Here is a 19,781-nt window from a genome sequence, read left to right on the forward strand (position 1 = left end):
AGACACTATTCAAAAGGGCCACAACACACTGCAGTACACCAGAACTGCAAAAAGAGGAGGAAGAATACCTATACAATGTATTCACCAAAAACGTATACCCGTACAATTTCATCAACAGATGCCTAAGGGAAAGACAACGGAACGAGGACATGCTGCAACCCAAAGGACTAGCCACGCTACCATACATCAGGAGCATTTCTGAACTGACAGCCAGACTACGGCGACCACTAGGACTCATAACAACACACAAACCAACAGCCACTCTCAGACAACAACTCACCAGGACAAAGGACCAGATACCCAGCATGAGCAAAACCAATGTAGTGTACAAAATCCCATGCAAGGACCGCACATAACACTACATAGGACAAACAGGAAGACAGCTAACGATCCAGATCCATGAACACCAACTAGCCACGAAACAACACGACCAGCTATCCTTAGTAGCCACACACGCAGATGACAAGCAAAATGAATTCGACTGGGACAACACTACTATTATAGGACAAGCCAAACAGAGAACAGCCAGGGAATTCCTAGAGGCATGGCACTCATCCACAGATTCAATCAATAAGCACATCGACCTGGACCCAATATACCAACCACTGCAACGGACAGCTGGAACTGACAACTGGAAGCGGCAGATTCAAACCACTACAAATGCCGGAGGAAAGATCACAGAAGCGCTTCACAGGAGGCTCCTAAGCACCGAGGATGTCACCTAGACAGGGGATGAAATATCTGCAACACAAGTTCCCAGCTCGGCGAACAGAACCACAACAACGAGCTACAAATGTTCTCACAAACTTTGATTACTGTTCTGGCTGAGGTAGACTTAGGACCTACCTCCTCCCCTTCCCCTGACTGTGGAAGCCAACAGTAAACCATTGATGAAACTGCCAAGAAAAGCAGCTCAGGATAAAGTACTGTCAGACAACAGCCCAGGACCTGCCTTCAGGCAAAGCACACGAAGGATGGATAATCCCATTATTGAGAGAAAATAATGTTGCAGGAAGAGTTATAAACAGGAAATGCAAAGCAAATTTTTTTTATAAAAACATGTATGTGTTATGTTAATGTTCAGATGTACACATGAAATTATGCAGCACTAACATGATACCTATTCAAAAGCGGTTTGCATATCCTTTGTTAATACATTGTCATGATCTAAGGGGTATTAACTACATTTTGGTTGATTTTACTAAGAACAGGAAAAATATTATCAAACTCAGCTAAAATGATGAAAATATGCAGTTTCGGAATACATTTAGAAAACTGTTCTGAAGTTATATTCCTCTTAATTTGTGAATGCCTTCTCCAAACAACAATAAGTATAAATTTGAACTAAAAACATTTAAAATATGCACAGTTTGTTCTCACAGAAGATTTAACTAGCTCAAATCAACTTGAATATTAAATGGAAAATGTAATTACTGACTGAAGCTTGAAAAATGCTTTTATTTTATTACTTCTTCCTATAGTCTTTCACGTCACTTTTGCACAGCTTTTTCAATATAGCTCTTAAGAGTTACAAGTTCCTTTCAGAACATCACCACCAGTTACTACTATTAATCACAGTGCTATATTAGAGCTTAATTTTCCCACTCTGCAAAATGTTTGAATCAAACGGTTTCCAACTTTACCTAGATGACTTCGCTTTTCAAACTATTTATTTAATAAAGTTTATCTGAAACGTAACACTAACTACACATAACTAATATATAACAGTTCTGAATCAAAAGGCATGTTGCTACCTCAATCAATTAAAGGGTTGTGACTTGGACAAAGAGCATATTCATCTCTGCTCCCTTCCCCAGTCAGTTTGCTGGATGGAGGCTGTGCCAAAATCTCACTTCCATGTACTTATTTATTCAAAGCTTAACTATGTATTGGTAGTATGTGTTCTCATTTTTCAGCACAGGTTGAGTTTCTGATTTTAGCTAAAGCACCCAGCGGTAGTTCTGACAAGTCAGTTGCTGCTCCAAGGAAAGTCATATTAAAAAGCACTTGAGCAGGCAACAACACAATCAAGTCCACGGAGAATTTTGCGACTCAGTAGTCAGGTCTAAAGGTAACAAAAGCAGGAATGAGGGTTTGAGCTGAGACCAGGGTAACTGGAGTGACATTATGGAGGTTGAAACAGGTAATCTCAGTTATGGTGCAATTATGTAAATCATGGTAGGTTTACTTTGGTGCAGAATACATTGTCCAAATAAGTGAGCAATGTCAGATTCCAAAAAAAACAAAATTACACAAGGCAACACAGGCATCAAATGATAATTATTTGTACCCATGGAGATAATGTATACATACTTTTTGTAATAGACACCTTTAGCATATGTATCAGAAATTTATTTTATGTATATATATGGAAAGAGAATTGAATGGAGGGTATAAAAAATGAATATGCTTCTTTCTGGAGGGTCTCATGCAAAAAAAAAACTGATACATGATGGACATTAAATCTATTCCTAAAATTCACAATTCATCAATGCATCATTCCTTTGACGTGGATGAATGATTTATAACATGGAAAGACCACACAACCGTAGAAAATAAAAAAAAGGAAAGTATTGCACAGTGAGCTGCAAAAATTAGGATTATGGATTTAGGAAGTTATTGGATTCAGTAGTCTTTTATCAATTTCTAAGATTTTTTACTAAATCATTTCATAGAAAAGTCAGTTTTGCTAATATCAGTTTAGCTCACTAGCAACACACTTACCCTATTCAGAAAATTATGGCTTCAAGCACCTTATTTGAGTTCACATGCCAGAATGATAGTTGAATGCTGTATTGCATTGCTGGGGATTATTGCTTTTACAACCTTACAAACTAAATCTGCTGACTCCGGCAGATGTAAAAGATCCCTTTGCATTAAGTCAAACAAAAGTGAGGAAGTCTCCTGTTATGGTCAAGATTTATTTCTCAAACAATGCCAGATTAAATGGCCATATATCTCATTTCCTTTGTGTAGGCATGCTCTACATAACACTTTCTACTCTACAACACTTCAATTAACTGAATATCTGGTATTAAGAGATTTCCTGATGACGTGCAAGCCCTTTTATAAGCCAATCAGTATTACACCTTTGTTTAATACCTAGATTTCACCTTAATGCAGGACTGCATTTTAAGTTATGAAAGAAAATCTGCAACACATTAATAGAAAGATAGACAGAATAATTAAGCCTGAAAGATTTAGTGGAATTTGGTCAATTTCATTGCTGCGATAAAGAACATTAGTTTCAATGGAAAAATTACTTGGATTGCAGAATTAGTTTCCCCTAATAATACAACTGAAAACACTAAACTGGACTATGATATTTTCATACTTGCTCCGAAGTATTTCTCACACAATTTCAAAGTACAGTGGAAAAGTAACCAGCATTCATAAAGTTACACATGCCTAACAATAAACTAAGTCTGATCAGCAATTGATTTTCAAAAAATGCACAATAAAAATTCTTACTTTTAATGGAATTTCTACAAGACACTGTAGAAAAAGTGTGAAGTTCACAATCAAAGTGGCTACATATTTTGTACAAAACATTACACTTGACGTGCAATGTAGGTGTCACATTTCAAGTAGTGTTACACATGCAACATAATAAAGACACGTAAAAATACAAATCAAACTTGGCTAACCAATACAAATTTCTGTTCAGGCATGTCTCTAACAAAATGTCCTACTGGTGGCCTAAATATAAAGGTCAGGTCCAAATTCATGCAAGTACTCTGATTTCTATCTCATTGTCAGCAAATAGACCAAACAGATTTGCAGTCCGAATCCTCTACCTGTACATACAGCTTCTAGAAATGCTTATAGTTGACTTGCAAATTCTTCTATTTCTATCTCTCAGCATTCTGTAGAACTTAGTAATCTCATCTACCCATGTGCTTGCTTCTTTCTTAATTGCAACTAGCAGAAATTATGCATGCAAATTTCTTCAAAACATATTTTTGGAATGTGCTCACCTCATTAGACTGTTTGCCACTATATGACATTTTCTTGATAGCCACCACTTCATTAGTGCGAACATCTCGTGCCTATAAAGATTTAAAGTTAGAATATTATAAAGTTCAAGAAATGATACTGAATATTAAAATAAAAGTAACAAAGCAGGACTGAACACAAAAATAACAACCATAATTAAATACTTTTGATCAGATAGGGGCTAATCTTTGAAACTGATTTGGGCTAGACAGGGGGATCCTCATTTGCTCTTCTGTGCAAGCAACAGAAAACCTCTTGGCAAGGTCCTCACACGTGTTAAACTCCCTATCTGCCCTCTAACTGTTGGTGTTGACACACCATTTGACCTTTTGAACCTGAAGATTGGACAAATTTCTCTCAAAATGTTTCCCAGTTTTACTCGTGATTTCCAACTTACATATTACCATACATCTTTGCAAATACTCAGACATCATTCCACCCCTATGCATTTTCTGCAGGGTCCCAACTAAGCCTTCCTTTCACTATTCAAATGGTCAGCAGATTTCCTGCCTCATGTCCCACTATCTGTCTCTCGCTATCCATTATAACAGTGTAACTTCTGGTAATCTTTCCTCCCCACCGTGTCTCTCCAATTGTTTCTCAGCTTTGAGTTGAAGCACATGCAGCGGGAGACTCATCTATGTTGTCCTGGACATGGAAACTCAAAGCTGAGAGCAATCCATTAAGTCATTAATTATTATACCATTTAACACTGAATTCTACTCAACTACTGCCTGCACACAGTGGCTTGTTTTAATAATCTTTTCAAACAACTTGCAGCCTTATCTCAAAACAACCTTGTTACATGAAATCCATGTTCACCTTTTTCTTTTCATATGGGAAAAATAAAGAATTTATTTTCAGTTTTAAATGCTGCCCCTGCCAAATAAGCACTGATACTTATTCCAAACATAGTAATGTGGGAGCCTTCACAAAAAAAGGCAAGCCTTTGGCTTTTTTCTCCCTCACCACAACCATAGCCTTTCATAAAGGAATATTTTTCTTAATACTTTTGAACTCCAGAATTTGTTGATGGCCTGTACAATGAAGTATGAACAGTAAGCATGCATGCCTTCTGACATACATAAAGTTAGTAGGGTGAAAATTTCATTGAGGTTTCCACAAAAAACAATAAGGGTTGTTAGATAGAAAAGTTTCTGCAGTAACAAATCAAATTATTTACATAACTTACTTAATGAAAGCTAACAAGGATTTGAGGCTAATATCCAAATAACAACTAGAATTTCAGAGACAGGGCAAATTACATTCTACAGGAAGAGAATTAAAACTGTATTTCAAGAACATGCTTTAATTATTGGAAGTGAAAGTGTCTACTGATGCGAGCAGCATATTAAGAACATTGAGGAGCTGGATACTTCATAGGATTTTCTGTCTGCTTTAGTAAGCTAATATATTTCAACAAAAAAATAGAAAGGTGGCACAATTAGAGCCAAAAACAGAAGCTGCTGGAAAAGCTCAGCAGGTCTGGCAGCATGTGAAGAGGAATCGTAGTTATTATGTTTCAGGTTTGGTGATCCTTCCTCAGAACCAGAACCAAAATGTTACCTTTGATTTTTCTTCACAGACCTGCTGAGCTTTTCCAGGAACTTCTGTTTTGTTTCTGATTTACAACATCTGCAGTTCTTTCAGTTTTTACAATTAGAGCCACCTTAGCGTATGCATTAAAACCAGAAGGCCTGGGTTTAAGTCCTACCTGCTATGCATGTGTGTCTTAACATGTTTGGTTTTAAACAGCATTAATTTTAGCACATAATAGCCACAAGGCTGGGTAAAGTCGTGAGTGCGGTGCTGGAAAAGCACAGCAGGTCAGGCAGCATCCGAGAAACAGGAAAATCGAACAGAAATGTCGATTCGCCTGCCCCTTGGATGCTACCTGACCTGCTGTGCTTTTCCAGCACCACACTCTCGACTCTGATCTCCAGCATCTGCAGTCCTCACTCTCTACATAAGGATGGATAAACAAGGCAAAATAATTCAGATGGCAAGACCATACAACAGTTTTTCTTAAAAAATGAAGTGCAAGACAGTAATTAAAAGAAATACATAACTTTTGTCCAGAATGAAAAAGTGCCTAACTTCATTCTTTTACAATAACATACTTACAAAATAAACTGCTCCAAAGCTGCCATGGCCAATTTCTCGTAAATCCACAAACAGCTTTTCAGGATCGTCTCTGTAGAACAGTTCAGCTATTTCTGGGTCCTTTAGGCTTCCTGCTCTGTTGGTTGATGGCATCCTACTGTGTGGTTAGCCGTCTGACTATCTGTGTTCACAATGCCTTAATTCTTGATGCCTCTGCATGAATGAGGTCTCTTGAACATGAGCAACTGAAAAATAAAAATTGCAAATTATTGAATTTGCAAATCCTTTTGAGAATGTGTAATGAGAATGTGCATAAGGTATAAGCAGGCAGGAAAAGAGTTAAGTTCTGAGTTTTTTTAAACAAGAGGTTCAGCTGAGCATGACTCACATAACTTGCAGTTAACAATAGGGTGCTGGAGGCAAGAGTAATGAGCTAACAAGGTGGAAAAGCAGACATTATGTACAGCCACTTAACAATATTAGAGGCATTCAGTATGCGAGGTTAATTTAATAAGGTGAATAGTATTCATTGTGAAGCCAGTTATTCATTGTGTAACAGCAGATGGCTTAATCTTTACTATTGACACTCGCTGATTGTAATGGTCACCCAATCAATATGTATGTTGCCTTATCTGGATGCTCCTCCCTGTAAAATGACTACATAATTCCTTGACAAACTGCTGTTTCAGAGAAGACCACGAACTCTCACCCCGTGCACATGGGCGATCATTCTCTCTCCCTCCGGGACCCAGAATAAAGATGAAGGAGATAAACATTGTGTCTCTGAGTATTCTGTTTGACGGGGACAGGGGGGTGGTGGTGGAAACAGGACACATTGAATGAGAATGTTCTTAAGAGGAAACTATGAATTAAAGTAATGAGATATTGCAATGACCAAGTCTGAATATTTCATTGGAAAGTTTTCAAAATAGTCATACTTAGTAAAATTCCAGTCATACAAATTCATCAGCACACTTGTAATATGGCAATATGGACCAAAGTCTTTACTGTCACGGGAACACATTATATCATGATCGTTTATATTTTACTTCTCTATCAAGCACAGAGCAATGCCAAAAGTAGGCAGGCACAATAGTGACAACACAGCAGATGAGATTAATATCAATTTTTAGATTCAAGGTGAAAAGAGAAGGGAAAAAAGTATATTTCTAACAGAAAACAGAAACATAAAATCTTGCCTTATTTGCAACAAGAAAAACAATGAAAAGAAACAAATTTTCTTCATGGCCGACACAGTGGCTCACAGCACCAGGGTCCAAGGTTCAATTCTCAGCCTCGGGCGACTGTGTGTGGTGTTTACACATTCTTCTTGTATCTGTGAGGGTTTCCTCCGGGTGTTCCGGTTTCCGCCCACAGTCCAAAGATGTGCAGGTCAGGTGAATTGGCCATGTTAAATTGCCCAGAGTGCCAGGTGCATTAGTCAGAGGGAAATGGGTCTGGGTGGGTTACTCTTCGGAGCGTTGGTGTGGACTGGTTGGGCCGAAGGGCCTGTTTCCACACTGTAGGGAATCTAACCTAACTTGCCATTAGATCACAAGTTAGCCAGAATTTGAGCCACACAGGATCTGATAGTTTATGTTTATACAATTTCAAAATTATGTAGGTTTAGTTGCTATTCAAACTGAATAATTTAGTCAAAAGGAATACAGGTGCAAGAGTAGTCTATTATGTCAATTCCACCATCTATGAGATCGTAGCTGATCTGCAATTTCTACCTTTGCCTCATATTCTTAAATATCTTTGGATAACAAAAATGTAGCAATTGATCAATCAATTGTCATTTGTTACAGAATATTTTGAACTTTAACCACCCACTTGTGTGAAGTATTTTTTATTTCACTCTTGAAATGTTCAAATTTTAAGACAATTCATTCACACTGCATCCCAACTCCCAAAGGTGGACATTCCCAAACCAGTGAAGATTGTTCCTAACTACCCTCTGTTCCACTTAATATCCCTAAAGCTAATCAGAACAACACTATGTTATAACTTGAGACTAACTTCTCATCATAAGGCAATCCTTAAAATCCTTGTACCATTCCGCACAGGTAGCAAGACAAAGACGTGTTTCCAAAGGTGTACTGCATGAAATTGATTACGGTATTTGTGTGATTTAACTGTGACTTTATAGAGCTAAAGATTGACTGCTACCTCCTTGTATCCTGAATACAGCTCAGTCCATCATGCAAACCATGATCACAGCTCTGTCATGCAAACTAGATTTCCATCCATTGACTTCATCTATACTTCCCGCTGCCTTGGGAAAGCAACCAACATAATCAAAGACTCCTTCCATCCCGGTTATATTCTCTTCTTTCCTCTTCCGTTGTGAAGATATAAAAGCTTGAATCCCCGTATGAATAGATTCAAGAACAGCTGCTTCTCTGCTGTTATCAGACTGCTGAACAGACCTCTCAAATGTTAATTTGGATCGATCGATCTATCTCTCTCTCTACAACTTCTCCGCGGCTATAACAGTATATTGTGCACTCTATTCTGCTACCTGATGCAATATGTATGGCATGATCTGCCTGTATAGCACATAAAACAATACTTTTCACTGTATCGCGGCACGTGACAACAATAAATTAATTCTAGTCCTCTAGATATAAAGGTTACCATTATCTTTTTGATTTTCTGCAACTATTTATAACAAATCTAAATTTCAAGTATAAATAACTGCTGTATAAGATCTAGGAATGCCTCTAAAAGCATTATATATTTGTTGCAATCGTTATTCCACACAAACATTTTCATGTTAAAAACCATCATGAGGAACACAGGAAGGGGGCAGCAATTGAGTGAATCAAGAATCTTTTTGCTTTTAAATATGTCAAATGACCTTGACTATGATCTACTGGGGTAGTTACGAAACTTTAATACTACTTGTGTGGAAACAAACCCTGCATTTATTATAGTGGATCGCCTCAATTTCTATGATAATATTCTGGATTACTCTAACAAGGCAAAATCATAGCCGTTCTACCCTGACAGTTTACCTTAAATACCTTAAGTAAATCATTTCACTGTATCCAATTTCGCCAGGTGCACTGTTCAATTCATTCATCCATCCTTGACATCTTTCCAGTAATATCTTTTTGAAGGGAAGATATCCAGAACTGCTACAATATTGTAAAAAGGCTTGATCATTGCTCTGTAAACTTTCTTTGTTTTAAATATGGAGTCAAAGCTCTTTGATAAGACAACATGTTTCTTTTTGAACACTTTGTATTTGTGAGCTTGCTTTTAATAACCTGAGTACTCATATCTATATTAATTTACCCCAACTCCTGATGAAACACTTACTTGTTCATCAAGATATATTTTCATAAAGAAATTAGAAAGATAAACATAGTTAAGATCAAAGGCATGGTTTATCTGATCTAATAACTTCTTCTCCCATGTTACTGATTTTTTTTTCTTATTTCACCACAATGTTTCTTTCCAGGCAAATATGAAATGAGAGACGAATCTCCTAGAAAATAGGACAACAACAATAAAGGAAAAAGTAAACTAAAATGCAAAACCACAGGAAAATTAGCAACACCTCTCTTTCCCAATGCTGGGAGTCCTTTGTCCTGACAGCATTCAGTTGTATATATGGCATATTTTAGTATCTTCCACAAATAACTTTGGGTGGTACAAAATTACACCTATTATATATATCTTTTCTGATTTAATTGCATCAATAACTTCTCTAAGCAGTCTGAGTGCCTTACTTTTATGAAAGCTGCCACTGCGGCATATATTTGCAAATAATATAACCAAGGGATGCATTTTGTGACCAGAACTGTGCCATATTTGTGCCATTCAAGCATGTGGTTCTTCAATCTCACCAAAGATGAGTCAAGCAAAAACAGTGAGTACATTGCTACATGGTTTTATTTTATAGTAAAGAGAACATAGAAAATTGCTTATTTCATTGGTGTATGTATACATTGGAAAGAGAACAATGGCACAAAGAGAGGTGGCATCGTAAGCAATGCAGATGGAAACGTAAAACTGAAACAATATTAGTGATTTGGTAAGATTACGACCAATGGATTTCTATGCACTCAAGTGAGAGATCATTCACTTTGGACCGAAAAAGGATAGGTCAGAGTACTTTCTGAATGGTATAATGCTCAAAGCAGACTTGGCCAGGTACAAGGAAATCAAAACATTTAAGGGAATCCCGACCTTTATATCTACAGAACTAGAATGCAAAGGGTTCAAACTTACACAATAGCTATATGATGTTTTGGTCAGACCACATATTGTTTACATTTCTTAACACTACAAATTTGGAAGGATATACTGAGCATGAAAGGAAAGCAATGCTAAGTTACTCCAAAATTAAGAGTGATTACACAAACTAGCGCTGTCTTCACAGAAATTTAGATAATTGAGCTGATTTATTTGAATTTCAAGATATTAAGGTGAAGTGAGAATATAGATGGAATTTAGTTTCTCACAGAATGTTGTACGGGATGGGGGTGTTCACAAAGAAAAACTGAACAGAAGGAAGGAAAGGGAAAGTTCTAAAAGTCTTGACATGATGTTCACACTTATCAGGAGAGAACAGAGTCAGAGTTGCACAATCACAGTTTTACATTCAGTTGATCAACTCCACAGTCAGTAGCTGATGCGCAATCAACTATTAACTTTAAACCTTAAATTAATAAAATTTCATAAACCGAAGGTAAAAGGTAGTGCAACATGGACCAGTTTGGCTGAAGGCCTGTTTCCATACTGTGTGACTATGATACTTATAATGTGTTCCCATTTTGACTCTTAATTTGTCACCACCCCTGAGAACTGGGGCGGGGGATTGGACAGGGGTTGGAGAAGAGGAAACTTGAAAGACTGGGTTGTGGTCTCTCTTCTAGAGCACAAAGACAACTGATGAATTCATACAGGTCCGTGACAGCCATTGCTTCTTCACAGTTCATAAGCCCAAAATTTCAGATCACAATCCCACCAGGGTGCTGGTTCCCAATTTGGGAAGCCCTCTAGAAGGGATAAGTTTTTTTGCCATGTTTTGCACTTTTCTCATATGGTTCAACTAAATATTAAATGTTTTTCAACACAACAGATGCACAACATTTTTGACTGCTAACAATGTTTTGAATTGAATACTTAAATTATATAATGATTCAATATCAGTGTCAACTTATTAGCATTTTTAATAATCGAATTCCCCAGTCTATTTCTGAAATCTGTCTGTATATTCTCAGCTTTTAAAAACCCACTCTGAAAATAGTTCCTTTCTACTTCCTAAGGTATGTGAATCTTTTAATGTGACAATGATCTTGCACAGTAAATTGTGGCAGTTTATTTGACAATATGGGAAACAGCACAACCAAAGCCAATTCTCACTATATTCATGGACAAGCATCTCAAACACGAATCACTGACTTCAATGACACCCCCCACCACCCCCCTTTCTTTTACTATTGCCAGTTGTTGGGTCCTGGGTGGAAATGCTTTGCCCAGCTGACAAACAAGGAGACCTCTTGCAGAATATAGCTCAATCTAAATTAAACCATCATTTAATCACAAACAAAAACAAACTGCTGGAAAAACGCAAGTCTGGCAGCAACTGTGGAGAGTTGACCGATTTTAAATTGATTTCTCTCTACAAATGATGCCAGACCTGCTGAGTTTTTTCAGCAATATCTGTTTTTGTTTCTGATTTCCAGCATCAGTTTTTTAAAAAAAAATAATCATTGAATTAAGCAGAAAATAAATCCCTCAAAGTAACCAATCTTTCGTATTTATGATTTACTCAAATGCCCTAGCAAACCACTCAGTTGTAGCAAACTGCAACAGAGTTAAAAAAGGAATGAAACTGGCCTGACCACACTGTATCAAACTCGTACCAGGTACAATGATGCACCTCTGACAAGGACTTTGAAATCCTCCTTACTGATATCTGGGACCATGTGTATAGGCCAGTCAAATATCAGCCTGACATACAGTCATACCTTAATGTCCCAGATGCCACCATCACCATTCCTGAGTATATCCTGTTCCATTGCAAGATAGGCCCTAAATGATGTTAACACTTTTGTTTACAATTGTGAGGGAGTTGACATACTCTAGATGGGGGTCTTCAAAGCCCATCACCAACATTTACTTCACAGAATTATTGATCACTGAACTAAGTGAGTTCTAAAATACATAGATGCTAATTATTTTAATCAACCTGCTCAGACATGTTGTGGTCCACCTCCAAGACAAGTGGGACTTGAACCCAGACCTTCTGGTCCAGAGGTAATGACACTACAACTAGCATAAGACCCCAAAAGGATTTCAGTAACTTATAATAACAGATGGAGGCTAAAACTCTTGCCTTCAAGGAGATATTGAAGCTTGAGTGATATTTCTATCCAATTATTTTGAGTCTTTGTTAGGTAGTAAGGAAGACAACTAATGTTTGACCTTGTTCACAGAAATCTGAGATATCAAAGAGTTAATTTGCTCAGCTGACCTGCAGGAAATTGGATGTCCAGAGGCTAGGGTGGATGCCTCTGACTTACAGGTAGATTGTAAGGAATTTACATTCCCATCCCTTGCCAGTGCCACTTGCATGGCCATTTCCTAGTTATTCAGAGTAAAAGAATTGCATCATCCTATTCAGAGATCAATAAGAACAATACAGTTGGAATTTTGACTACTTCCTACAGTTTAAAAAAAACATTCATAACAGATTTGACCATTAAGGCATGATTTATATTATATTGTTTCTGGAAATGATGTGGTCATTACATTGTGTCTTGAGTGGCATGTGACTGTGGGGAAGTGACTGAGGGGTTTTCTTGTTGGCATTACTGACTGTGATGTAGAGATTTTGTATAAAGGAAGAACTGTCCCTTTGTTCAGAGAGATCTTTGACACGACTCCGCAAGCCCAGCGAAGTGTGTGTTAAAGTTCCTCCAGAAAGTTTATACTGCACTGTGCTTAATAAAATTTTAGTTGTTCACAGAACGTCTGCAGTTGCATCAAGTATGCAAGGATCTCAGGAAAAAGGACCCAACAAATCTACATGTTGCAGATGCATCTGTTCATGACAGAATTGGTAGGAGTGACTGCTGCACAATCCTTATGGAATCAAAGTCCTGTCTTCACACTGAATGCCCTCTATTGCTTTGTGTGGTACTACCTACATGCAAAATAGATTTCATATTTATCTAGAAATGCGAAACTGGGCATTCATTAAACCATCAGTGGCAGGATTTTACTGAACGACAATTCATAAACTCATATCCTGGCATATACGCTACTCTATCATTGCAATCAAGCTAAGAACATCAACCTTAGTTCAATGAGGAACACTGGAAGATATGCCAAGAGCAACAACATGCATAACTAAAAATGAAGTCTCAACTGGTAGAACTACAATCGAGGACTATCTGCATGCCACAATATGAGCAGTATAGGACAGACAGAGCTAAACAATCGCACAACCAACAGATCAGATCTAAGTTCTGTTACCCTAGCACATTCAATTGTGAATGTTAGTAGTTAAACATATAAAGAGAGATAATGATAACTGAAGGAGGAAGCTCCATAAATTCATCCTCAATGATGGACATCTAGTGATAAGTGCAAAAGACAAAGCCTAAGCAGTTTCAATCACCTTCACCCAGGAGTCTCAAGGAGATGATTCATCTTGGTCTCCTCCTGAGGTCTCCCAGTATCACAAATATTAGCTTTCAGCCAACTTGATTCATTTCAAATATAAGAAATGGGTGAAGGCACATAGTACTGCAAAAGTTATGGATACTAACAACACCTCAACAATAAGACTTGTGCTCTCGAACTAGTTGCATTTCTAGCCTAGCTGTTTCAGTACAGAAACATACATTTACCTGGAAACGCAGGAAATGGATCAGACATGTCTTGTCCACAAACACAGGATAAATCCAACCTGCTAATTATACTTTCCGGTAAGTACATTCACAAACATCAGGAAACTTTGGAAGATGTGGTATACAGTACTATCAGGTGGCACCTACCTGGTGATTTAGTTCCTGACCTCATCACAGATATGGTCCAAAAATGGTTAATAAGGCGGAAACAAGAGGGGACGTGGGGGTGACTGCTCTGACACCAAAGCAGCATTTGATGTATTGTGGCATCAAGCACCCCCAATTAATCTGGAGTCATCAGGAATCAGGCAAAAAATCTCACACTGGGTTCATACAGAGCACAAAAAGAAGCTGATTGTGGTTGTCGGAGGTCAATCATCTCAGATCCATCTCTGCAGAACTTCGAGTAGTCTCATGGGCCCAACCATCATCACTTGTTTCAATGACCTCATCTCCATCATTAAATCAGAAACTAGGATGTTCATTAACAACTAAAGCAGCACGGTGGCACAGTGGTTAGCAGTGCTGCCTCACAGCACCAGAGACCTGGGTTCAATTCCCACCTCAGGCGACTGTGTGGAGTTTGCACATTCTCCCAATGTGTGCGTGGGTTTCTTCCGGGTGCTCCGGTTTCCTCCCACAATCCAAAAAATGTGCAGGTTAGGTAAATTGGCCATGCTAAATTACTTGTAGTGTTAGGTGAAAGGGTAAATGTAGGAGAATGGGTCTGGGTGGGTTGCGCTTCTGCAGATCGGTGTGGACTTGTTGGGCCGAAGGGCCTGTTTCCACACTAAGTAATCTATACTAACCTAATTGCATGAGGTTTAGCATTATTTGAGACTCCTCCAATATTGAAACATTCTTGCCACTCAAATCCCAGGCAATGACACCTTCAACTAGATATCTTCCCTTGATAGTAATACTACTGAATGCCATCTTCACTCTTAACATTCTGGGGGGCTTATCACTGACCAGCTATATAATTAATAGGGCAATAACTACAGGCCAGAGAATAGGAATGCTGCAATGAACAACTTAGTTTCTCCTCAGCATATGTTGACCATCTGCCAGGCACAAGTTAGGGGTGTAATGGGATACTTTCAATTTGCCAGGTTGAGTGCAGCACCATAGCATTTAAGCAGCTTGATATTGTCCCAAGATAAAGCAGTATGCTTAACTGGCATCCCATCAGTTGGACTTCAACATTCACTCCTTTCACCACAGACACAGTGACTGCAGTGTTTGGCATCTACAAGAAAAATGCACTCAAGGCGCACTGCACAACTCAAATTCCACTGACAGCACCTAAATCCCTCACCTTTACTACCACGAAGAACTACAGTAGATGCAAAGGGATACCACAGTCTGCAAGCTCCCCTCCAAGCCCTTTGTCATCTTGACTTGGAACTACTACATCATTCCTCCACTACCTTTGGATCAAAATCCTAAAGCTTCCTTTCTAACAGTGCTGTGGATGGAACAAGATCAGAGGAGGCAACAGAGGTGTTCTGCGAGAAGTCCATGCACTGCCAAATTGTTGGGAAAAAGCGCCGCTTCATATTGACTTCCCATACCATGCACGAGGATTTGATACTGCACATTTGGATGATGGAAAATCTGCAAGTTTACAAATTTGGTCTGTGCATGCATAATCGTTGAGGATTGTATCGCTGCACAACTGAACCACTGCTGAACTGGCCTGTCTGCCTGTACATATCGCTACAATTTTATTTTCGTTGGGTCACTGATCTAAGTGCTAGATTAGATTCGAAGAAAAAATAGATAGGTTTCTTGTCAAAAGAAGAACTTCCTCTGTTAATGCAGTCAATGAAATATCTGAATCCAAAAAAAAAGAAAGAATTATTCGGAGACAGTACAATGAGTGCCTGACCTTTGGATTTTTATGGACAGGAGATGTTGCTTTCCCCTTACCTGTTGGCAAATAGTTGAGTTGAGCAGACTTTGAAAATTGTGTCTGCACTTGCAGTTGAAGATGGTGTATTTTTTCTGGTGGATTTGAAACATTAAAGCTGCTGATTCTTCTTTAGCTTGTTGTATGCACTATGTTAGAAACTCCTCTATTAAGGCCACAACTGCAGCAAATTCATGTAAATGTGAAGTTTATGAGCAACGAAATCAGCTGAAAAGTTGTTGTGCCATGGAACGGTGTTTCACTGAAGTGTGCCTTGATACTGAAAATATTGGGAACCACTGATCTAGACCACATGGGTTGCAATCAATCAAGAAACCTGATCAGTAGCACCTTCTCAAAGGCCATTTGGAATGAGCAATAAACATTAACATCTAGCCAGCAACACTCATCCTGTGAAAGGATAAAAGTTTAATCAAACTGAGGTCTTAGAATTAGGCATTCACTATAGGATGGAAAGCTCATGAGTACAGTAAAGCCATGATTTAAGGTAAATCGACTATGACGATCTCTTCTTGGCAAAAATAAAACTAATCAATTGATCATGTTAATAGTGGCATGCTTTTTGGATGCATCGGAAAACAGCGTAAATATATTCACCTTAGTCAAAATATCTAAATTTCAATTACATCCAACATCTGTACCAGAAGCAACATAATAATGTTAACAGATTCCTTAAATAGCATACACATTTATGGAGGTCCACAATTTTGCAAATTACATTTAATATTTTCCAAATCTTAAACCACACAAAATACAAGATCTAGTTAGTAATATAACTTCATTCTTTGTGTACACAAAGGGCACGATGATAACTGAAACTTCTTTCTATACAGCAACTGTCATTCATCAAAAAAAAAACTTGCTATATGGCATTCACCAGACTATACAATGCTGCTGACAAAATGCATCAAATATAAGAGTTGTACTCACTATTAATAAAAATAAATTCTGAAACATTTCAGGGCATTTTACTGAACAATAGACAATATGATCACAGTATGAATTTGAAATGATGTGGGGGGGGGGGGAAGAAAGGATTCTAAACACAGTAAAATCAAGAACAGTAATGTTCTTCGGATAAGATGATGTCACACTGTTGTATCTTTTTGCAGTGTGGCTTTTTACAAAGGACACTGTTGTTAAAGAACAACTGCTGCTTTCCCAGCATGCAGTTCTCCATACATCTGTTGATTTGGCTAATAGAGTGAGCTGCCAGCATGACATGAAGTCACATGGCACAATCAGGAAGACAGCTGAGGGGATTATTCTTTGGCTTCTTTAGTGGCTTCACTTCTGTTTGGCTTTATTGTTTGACAAATGTCTTCAGTAAGTGTACGCTTTACTCTCAGAAGAATGTTTGCTATGCTGATCCTGCATCTGCACAGCAGGGGTGTCCATGTGATCCACTGCACTTCAGTGCATTTAGACTGTGGTCACAGAAGTATGAGAAGTCAACAATGAGAAGTTCCTTTTCAATTTATTGACTTCAGAGAAATTGTCTTTTTGTGGCATTATTACATGCTTAGAAAAACAAAAATTACACACACAAACTAAATTTATATTCTTGTCCATCACTTTTTTGTTTGTATAAACAGAATATAAAATTAATACTGAGCACCAGTAACTGATTTCTTATTGGTTTTCAAATTCAAGTTTACTGATTTGAGATATTTGATAATGGAGAAATAGGACACATCTCTCTTAGTTTACACAAATTATTGAAGCATTGCACAAATCATGGATATATTCTAAATTCACTGCAAACTGTCCCTTGATAAACTTGCAGTGAAAAGTAATCACTATTTTATCCTACAGCACAAAATTATTTACTAGGAACATTGAGTTCAGAGAGGGCTTTTAGGACAAGAGGTGAGAATGTAAAATTGAATTAGATATGGATGGAATTAATTATTTCTTTCAAATTTGGCAGTACATGAAAGCTAAGATTCCAAAGAATTGTCATAACCTAAAACTGGGATTAGGCTAATAACTATAAACTGAAGCTCTTTATGAAGTCACCCAAGAATGTTGATAACTTTCTTCTATAGGTAAAATTATATAATATTTTCCTAAAACAAAGATTTGAGAGTTATAAAATTGTATCACTTTTTTGTTACTACAGAAAATAATCACTTTTTGCCACCAGTTATTCTTTTAGCAGCAAGTGCACATGCAGTATATATATTCCCCACATCTAACACACTAAGTATTTAGATTCAATTTCTCACTTCCTTCAAAATTTTTCTCTCTCTTGGTTTCTATCTTAAGTTTGAATGACAGGGCATTAAAATTTTTCCTTTTAATATTCTAAATAGTTTACATAGGTAAAGTATTCAGAACAAAAAAAAGCCCCTGTTGCATAGCATATAGAATTACTCTTAAATTGCTACAATCCTCCAAAATCAAACATTTTAGTTTGAGTTTCTGACACATTACTAAGCATTCATAAAAAGGTTATTTACTGAAAGTACTCAATGGAAGCCAAAAAATATGCATTTCCCCCAAACTCAAACGAGTGTGCTTACTGAAAAAGAACATTCAGCCCTTTATCTTTCTTGTTTATGTCACAACTGAGTGTTATAGACTTTTGAAGTAGGGTTATGGCCTAGTTGAAGACTTGCATCCAATAGATGTAGGAACATCACACCATTCTTCATCCACTAAATAGCTTCAGTGAAATTAAACAAACTAAAACTGCCACTTTACCATCAAAATCAAAACTCAAGTGTCTGTTTCAAGTTTGATGCAACTACCAACAGTGAGCCCTATGAGCATTCCGTGAAAAGACTGAGTGGCTCCAATCTGCACTGGAAGTTGAAGCCACTGAAAGAATCATCCAATTCAGTGATAAACAATGAGATAGATCAATTAAGAACCCATGATGTGGCGATGCCAGTGTTGGGCTGGGGTCAAAAGTCACATGACACCTGGTTTTGGTTCAACAGATTTATTTAAAATAAGCTTGATGAAGTGGAGGGAGGCTCACAGGCACAAAAAATATATTGGTGGAGAGATAATGGGAAGGTAATCCCAGGTAGTTGAGAATATCAACAGGTCAGTACAAATAACGTGAGTACAGTGTCGACAGGTTGAATAATAAGTCTTTGCAGCTCATCAAGAGTGTCAACAGATTAATACAAACAGTGAGAGCAAAACATTGGAAGCTGAAAACCAAGTGAAGGGATGGCCTTTGAAATGCTTAATTAAGGCAGAGAAATACTTCACTTGCTATTCAGCTGTCGACACTTGACTCACACCATTTGTATTAATCTGTTGACGCTCGAATACCTGCAAAGACTTGCTATTCAGCCTGTCGATACTCTACTCACATTTGTGCTTACTTGTTGATATTCTCAACAAACTGTAATTATCTTTCTGCCACCATGTTCTGTGCCTGTACGCCACTGTCCACTTCACCTGAAGCAGCAGCACTCCGAAAGCTTGCATCTTTAAATAAATCGGTTGGACTACAACTTGGCAACAGTTGACTCTTGACTTAGTTAAGAACCCAAAATGCTGTCACATTCCTCTTTCATAACATACATGGTAAAAGTAGTTTTCCATGTTGCTCTAAATTACAATATTCCAACTTCTAAATTCAAAATTCATTAGCTGATCAAGACTTAATAGGTAGCTGGTCTCTTTTCAGCCAGGCATATCCAAAAGATTCAACAGTAAGCCAAGTAATTTTATTATCCATTAGCTGAATCTTCAAAGTTTCCTTTGAATACAAACAAGTTTACCACGTGTTAGGGAAGGAAGTCCTCATGTACAGTATTTTGTATAGATAACTGTTAACATGTTCCTAACCTTGGCTCAAAACTTTCTGACCAGGAATTGAATGCCACCTCAAAGCACCAAGTTGATTGAATAAA

At 37.7% G+C, this 19,781-nt stretch overlaps 1 protein-coding gene across 4 annotated transcripts in view; it reads right to left on the minus strand.

Annotated features, from left to right (window-relative positions):
- Positions 1 to 19,781, minus strand: part of taok1a (TAO kinase 1a) — a 169,935-nt gene that overhangs the window by 70,966 nt on the left and 79,188 nt on the right. For all 4 annotated transcript variants that reach the window (XM_072589756.1, XM_072589757.1, XM_072589760.1 and 1 more), the window contains exons 2-3: positions 6,121 to 6,344; positions 3,978 to 4,049 (exon numbers count right to left, since the gene is read on the minus strand). In XM_072589756.1, coding sequence (XP_072445857.1) covers positions 3,978 to 4,049; positions 6,121 to 6,252 — 204 coding nt within the window. In that variant the 5' untranslated portion in view covers positions 6,253 to 6,344. The remainder of the gene's footprint in view (positions 1 to 3,977; positions 4,050 to 6,120; positions 6,345 to 19,781) is intronic.

The sequence above is a fragment of the Chiloscyllium punctatum genome, chromosome 19 (genome assembly GCF_047496795.1).
Source record: "Chiloscyllium punctatum isolate Juve2018m chromosome 19, sChiPun1.3, whole genome shotgun sequence".
Classification (NCBI taxonomy): domain Eukaryota; kingdom Metazoa; phylum Chordata; class Chondrichthyes; order Orectolobiformes; family Hemiscylliidae; genus Chiloscyllium; species Chiloscyllium punctatum.